The sequence below is a fragment of the Centroberyx affinis genome, unplaced genomic scaffold (assembly GCF_046629955.1).
Source record: "Centroberyx affinis isolate AG114_WGS23_722 - 3 ecotype Tasmania unplaced genomic scaffold, CSIRO-AGI_Caff_v1 ptg003708l_1, whole genome shotgun sequence".
NCBI classification, from domain to species: Eukaryota; Metazoa; Chordata; class Actinopteri; order Beryciformes; family Berycidae; genus Centroberyx; species Centroberyx affinis.
This window is the reverse complement of record NW_027281598.1, coordinates 280,408-287,442: the sequence shown is the minus strand read 5'-3', so window position 1 is coordinate 287,442 and position 7,035 is coordinate 280,408. Positions and strand designations below refer to the sequence as shown.

At 47.7% G+C, this 7,035-nt stretch overlaps 1 protein-coding gene across 1 annotated transcript in view; it reads right to left on the bottom strand.

The window, feature by feature from the left end:
* Positions 1 to 1,065: 1,065 nt before the first annotated feature.
* Positions 1,066 to 7,035, bottom strand: part of thada (THADA armadillo repeat containing) — an 80,288-nt gene continuing 74,318 nt past the window's right edge. Inside the window, exons 37-38 of the mRNA XM_071540672.1 lie at positions 1,957 to 2,132; positions 1,066 to 1,798 (exon numbers count right to left, since the gene is read on the bottom strand). Of these exons, the coding sequence (XP_071396773.1) occupies positions 1,466 to 1,798; positions 1,957 to 2,132 (509 nt within the window). The 3' untranslated portion in view covers positions 1,066 to 1,465. The remainder of the gene's footprint in view (positions 1,799 to 1,956; positions 2,133 to 7,035) is intronic.

Below are 7,035 nucleotides of genomic sequence, written 5' to 3'. Positions count from 1 at the left end.
GAGGGATGTAAAAAAAAAAAAAAGGGAAAATAGCAACAGGCGAAAAACAAGTGACATAAGGGCTTGGAATCTACTACTACCAACCCTAAAATTAGGCTGAGGGCTGCCCCAGCACTATTTGAGCTTTGCGCTCGTGATAAATAGTTTAATGTGAAGGACAGACACGGCGAGGCTCGTCTCCTGAGAAATGCCTCCAACATGTCCCCCGTCCACAGAAACCGCTCTCCCATCACACGGCTCTGTTTTTATTGGGGGATGTTGAGCCGTTCCAAAACATCACGTCATTTTTACTGTAACAAGGAACACGGCTACCAGGGAGGGAGACGGGTCCAGCTGTATGAGAGGGCAGCATGAATACACACACACACACTCTTATACACGTGTACACTCACACACACATATACAGAGGACAGTAGTCCATTGTGCTGTCCTTCTAATTACATAACCAGGGAAACTAGAGGGAAGCGTAAAAACCCTGTCCAATGGGAAGAATCCTGCAGTAAATTAAATATCACAGGAAAATAACACCTCGTATAAACATACAGTAGAAGACAGACATTTACTGAAATACAACTTTGGGAAGGCGATGGCAAACAAACTCGCTTTCACAACCTCATGCCTCGGCCGTAAAGCTCCTCTCGCTGCACAATCGCGCCGTTGAAGTTTCTGCTTGAAGCTTTAGGGGCTGTGTTGTTTTGTCCGACTGCAGATATTAGATATAGAGATATACCTAGCGTGGACTCAATACAAACACTGTGGAAGTTCGTCATGTGACACGCTCTCAACTGATAGGGGGGAACAGTGCATCGAGTGTTGTTTTTCACAGACTGGGCTGAATGAAATGTTATGGCTCCACAGTTTAGCTCAAGACCTTGCCTGACCCTTCTATGTTGTGGTGCTATGAGGACAAACACTCATACACACACACACACACACACACACACACACATTCACCCTGCATGCTATCACTCTTTCTCTCTCACATTTTTTCATTTATTAACATCTACAGAAGTGACTTCAGTGAGGCAATCAGCTTTATGTCTTTACTTTGTAAAAAAAAATGGACTAAAAACATGCAATTGCAAATACATTCCCGTCAAAAATAAAAGCAATTTACAATTAAAAAGATATCAGAGAACACAATCATCAAAATTAAAAGACATCTTGGAATCAACAAGGAGAGTGTAAGACATAACAGGCAAAGACAGGGTACAAAAAAAAACATTTTTTTTCCTTCATTCCCTCAGGATGATATTAAACAGACTGTACCACAAAGCCAGTCTGTGGTCTTGTGGGTTTGTTCAGTGAGACTGTCCACTGATCTGAACACCTTCTATGGAACTTTACATCATAGACTCCTACTTTAAGGAGCTTTACCGAGCCCTAAACTCAAGTTGAAGGGATGTGCTGCTTTCAGAGCTAATCAGCCAGCCCCTTTCCTGGTTTTGAAGGCCTGCTAAATCCTCTACCTCAGCCCGCCCAGCACATCCAGAGCCAGCGTGGCTCTCTGGTGCCGGAGCGTGAGACGGGCGTGCTCCATGGTGCAGGAGAACTGGGGCAGGGCTGGGAGGGTCTCCAGGGCCTGCTGGGAGCCCAGGGCCTGGGCCTGGGCCCGGGCTGACAGTCCGCAGACTTGGGCCCGGTCTGGCTCTCCGGCTCCCGCCTCCTGGGTCTGGTCGAGGGTCTGGTCGAGGGTCAGGCCGAGGGAGCCGAGGTGACCGTGAAGCAGCCTCACCCACTGCACAGGCTCCGCCCACAGGTTCAGATCCCCCTTTTCAAACAGGAACTCCTCTTCATCCTGGTGAGGTGGCAAAGTAGGACTCAATATACTGCAACATGACTTTAGAACACAGTATATTACAGTATGTTAGACTTTATAATGGGTGTTTGTCACTGGATATTTAGGTTTTTCTGATCCTACATGACAAACAACGCTGTTTAACACCGCATTCTCACCAGACTGGAAGTTTCCTCTGCGCCCGTCTCGTCGTCACCCTCTTCCTCTCCTACCAGCCACTCGGTCAGGGTGAGGACGCCCGCCGGCACCCGCCCCCACAGCTCAAACAGCCGGCACAGAAGCCCCACGCCCAGGTCCAGGGCGACCGGAGGGCACACCGACACGCCGGCCACGTCTGAGGATGCAAAAACGCCACAATTTGAAACCTGAAAAGCTGATTAGTGTCCATCGCCTTCTATAGATTTGAAAAAGAGGTAAAAGGCATAGAGGAGGGGAAGAGAACAATAGCTGCTGACAGAGAATGCACCCGATCTGTTATCTGACACTGGATCAACGTGGAGTTTAGATGCTTAAGTGATGCATGACTGACTGTATCTTCCAGGCTCAGTGTGTGTGTGTGTGTGTGTGTGTGTGTGTGTGTGTGTGTGTGCGTCTTCTCCTCTGGGTTTGGAAGCCCTTCTGGGAAACAAAACTATAACTCATACAACCAACCACCATCAGGGTGTGTGTGAGTGGATGCAAAAATATTCTGCTAACACACACACACACCGCGCCAGCATGCACACGCACACAAACACACACACACACACACACACACACTTGACTTGATAACATTGCTCTTAACTGTGAATGTCTCTACATATGTGATTGCGATGCTCATGAATACGGAAAGCATGATCATATCCACATATGGTGAATAGCAGCTGACATGGAACAAAGCTCTCTTCTTCTGCTGTTTGTTGTCTTCTACCCACGAGGCTTTGGACATGGCCTAGGGTACTATAATGCTCACACACACACACACACACACACACACACACATACAGAGAGGGGTTTGTTGGCAGGCCCATCCTGAGCCCATGCTCTGGTAGTGTTGTATACGGGAGTGGAGGAAGTGTGAGTGCGAGGACACACACTTCAAACGGAGGGAAAACATAACAGTATGACTTCATTTAACGACTCCAGTTGTCCATGCAGTAACTGACACACTGGCATACTGTGTGTGTGTGTGTCTGTGTGTGTGTTGTTCTCCCGCCTTGACCATCCTCACCATAGCTGACACCCAGATAACACCAGAGACTTCAAAAGGCTTTGAGAGCCACTAGCCAAAACACTACCAGTATGGGAAGAGAGGAGGGAGGGAGGGAGGGAGGGAGGGAGGTGGAGAGCAGCATATACACCCCCATCAGGGTTGGGAACCCAGATTGTTTTCCCTCTTCAGAGAGGAGGCGTAAAATCGGAGCAGAGCCTGGAGTCTGAGCGGGGAGGGAAACCCAGTATGTGAACATTAGAAGCCGCTGATTGTACTGTATTAGAGAGAGATTTAAGAGTTTGGGAGCTTGAGTGACAAATTCCTTTCTTTACCGAGAAGCCGCCTCGCTCTGGGACAGCCCTGCTTCTGATGTCAGGGCAGCCGGGCCTTTACAGTCCCCCCCCACACCCAACCACCCCCGCCCCCCCCACCCCACACACACACACACACAGGACATTAAGGGACATAATAGGAAATCTTAGCTGCATTCAATTTATCTACTTTTTTACGGAGGTTTCACACATCGCTTAACGCGATTTCCCCCCTTTGGCTTTTGGCGCGGACAACTCCATTTCTCAAGGGGATTGTCTTTCACGCTGTTGCTGGCATGTGTGTTGGGTGTGTGTGTGTGTGTGTATGTGTGTGGTGTACCGGCATGAGTGTCGTCCTAAGTAGGTATTGTTTATGCTGGATAACTGTGTGTGTATCAGACAATTACATGCCAGCGGGTTCCAGTTGGTCGCTGAATGGGTTCGGGCATGACGGGGTGTGTGTGTTGCACAGTTGGCATACATTAGCACACACTGCGTCCACTGGCACTCGCAGAGTACATTGGAGCTGGGCAGGGCAGGAGTGTGACGGGCAAACTTAACCTTGGCAGCGCCACTTGTGGAAACAGTATAACAGTTGTACCACTCTTTAAAAACTGAACAAGGTCCTTTAGTTGTCCTTTTTGCTTTATATGTAAATCTACTGGAACAGGGAAACAACGGTCCGCATCGCCATCTCTCCTGAGGCGCTGTACATGATAGTATGAAAACAGCCGCATGTCCAACGATGATCTCACTCAACGGGCGACCGCAAAATCCAAACAAGCCCAATCTGAAAAATCCCTTTTTGGCCCGTTCGCCTCTTTCCCACAAGGTTCGACAGGCCGGGGAGTTCGGTGCCGTAACGAGGAGAGATGTTTCTGGCCCAGACGGGGACGGCGCGTTCGGGCGGGAAAAGGCAGCCGGCTAATTCCCGACATCGATCTGCATTAAGGCTCGGGCCTGGAGCTCATTTAAAACCCTTTTTCTTTTAAATAGGAGAGAGGGGAACTCGGCGTACGCTGTCTCAGACTAAACCAAAATCATCTTTGGCCTCATCCAGTCCTGTTTTTTTCTCTGCATGTGGTTTATTTGTCTTCTCCTTTCAGTTTTGTTCTAAGTTGCACATACTTGGACTATAACGGGGGTGGTGGTGTGTTCATGTTTACTACTGTACAAACAGTGACATATTGTGTGACTGCATATAGAAAAACAATTAATTAAACAATTAAACTAAATTAGAAGAGACAGACAGCATGTTCTCAATTTTGGAACCTTTGTACATTATTATAGATATTATGTGTTATGTGTTATTGTAATGTATCATCTCAATAAGGTTTGAGTGTGTAACTGTTGTTTGCTGGTTTTGGAAAATTCACATTGTGCACTGCTTTGGCCACATTGTTTCTGATGGACAGTCATGCCAGTAAAGTCGGTGAATTGAATTGAGAGAGAGAGCGAAGAGACCTTTGCTGTTCAGTAAATCCTCGCTTGAGCCTCTGCAGCTGGGCGGGTGTCAGATGTCCCATTGAGCGGAGGAGGAGGAGGAGGAGGAGGAGGAGGAAGAGGGGTTGGGGGGGGGGGGGGGGGGGGCTGTCAGGGTAGTGAAATGAGAGAAATCCTAAACAGCCCCCCTCCCCACCCTCTTCCCCCCTCGGCAGTGTCATCATGCTCAGTATACTGCAGTGGGAGTGGGAGTTTTCGCCCCCGCCCCCACCGCCCCATTCCTGTGCTCAGCCACCCACATCTGAAGGATTTTTGGGGGGGGGGAGCTGCACACACACACACACACACACACACACACACCGCCGCGACCGCTTTCTTTAACTACACCCACCACACCTGGAGGCTCTAACCCACGAACGGACCACCATACGGGCCATTCCGCTACACCTGCCCCCTGACTCTTTATTCAATACCAGCCTGGACAAAGACAGTCTGTCTGAGGTCGGCAAAGAGCTATACATCCATACAGCACTATAGGATTTAATCTGGGAACGTGTAAGGGGGGCGGGGCAGTTGGACGCAAACACACACACACAAACACACACACTCATGTCTCACATTTGCACGAGCACACGTATTGTTTCATGTTTTAACTTCCACTAAAGGATTATATGGTTCTCTATGGGCTGGGAAAATACTACAACCCTCGTGCTTATGAATCCCTTTCAAAACCCCATTGGATAACACTCAAAAATGCATGGTGGTCAATCTGCAAACAAGGCTGTTTTTATTAGTTACTGAAAAGCTGACATTTTGGAGAGGCGAGGTTTTCACCCGACAGCGGCGGTACACAGATTCTGTACTCAAGCCTCACACGAGCCCGCACAAACACTCTTTCTTGCTCGCCCTCCCACACACACACACACTCTCCCACTATACTCACTTCTCTCTCTCTCTGTCACACACACACACACACACACAGTCAGAGAAAGGAGACGGTACAGTGGAGCCGAGGGACCAGGAAGCATAGGTGCGAGATGGAGAGAGAGGTGTGTGTGTGTGTGAGGTGTGAAATCAAAACACACTACTTTACAACCCTGACTTCCTCTGGTGGCTGACGAGAACCAGGGAGCGTGGAGACCAAGGCTGCAGACCAACAACAACATCAACAGAAAGCATTTCCATGAAAATAATAGCAGAACTAAACCAGTATCCTGAACCATTACCATAAAAATAATGCTTTAAAATGAAGCCGTTAGTCTGAGCTCTTTGTAGCAGCAGTTGTCATAGAGCCCAGTGAGTGGCTGGTTAAGTCAATGGACCCAATACAATTGAATGGGCCGCCCCAACAGGGGGCCTGTAGAGGCTCCTCTGAGACTAGTCAGATGCCTCAGTGATCTGTAAATCTGCGAACCCCTGCTAGATCTGAAACCCAGGAGGGTCTAGGCTACATGTCTCTACCTGGGAAACTACAACAACATCTGTAGTCATTTCACACTAACCTGTGTACCTGTCAGACCTGGGTCAAAGGGGGTTTGCAAATAATCGTTAATGCTTTTTAGCCTCTGATGAAAGCCTTTGCTGGCACAATGTGTAGCTCCTTTGTCTGGATAAATGGCTGTTTGATCTGCGAGTCTTTTGAAATTGTTCGTCTTCGTTTTGACCTGCTTGAAGTGCCAATTGGGTGGAGTTTTCCACATAGGGCGATACAAGCATTACTGGTAAGGAAGAATTTGCAACTCAATTTTGTGTACTTCTTTGTGACTGACAACTTACGGACTAGTTTGTTTTATCTTACTTAGACCCCAGGAGGGTTTGGTTTATGACTAAATCCAAGCATGACAAAACAACAAGTGCCAAAAACAGTCACAGGAAAGCATCTGATAGTCAATTTAGTATAATTTTCAGGGAATGACAAGTTTCCTGAAGTTTCCGAATTATCCTCCACCCATCTGGTATGCAGATTAAAGCAGATGCTATGAATTACCTGGTTTGCAACTCTGTTTCACAATGTCCCTAACCAATAAAAAGAGAATGCATGCCTAGGCCAACTCAGTTTGAATAAGTTTGATTCAGTTTCGTTCTGAAATATCAGCACCAGGCTATTCTAAACTCCTTTCAGCTTGTATTTTCAGTTTTCCCCAAAAAAACACCACAATGCAATGCTGCAACATGCACCGAATACATTACCCACACATTTCTAAATGCATCCTAGAGACACCCGTCATCACTTGTGACTTTATATTACGCCGCCCGCCAAATAATTAAAATCTCATTCCCCGCGTTCCCTC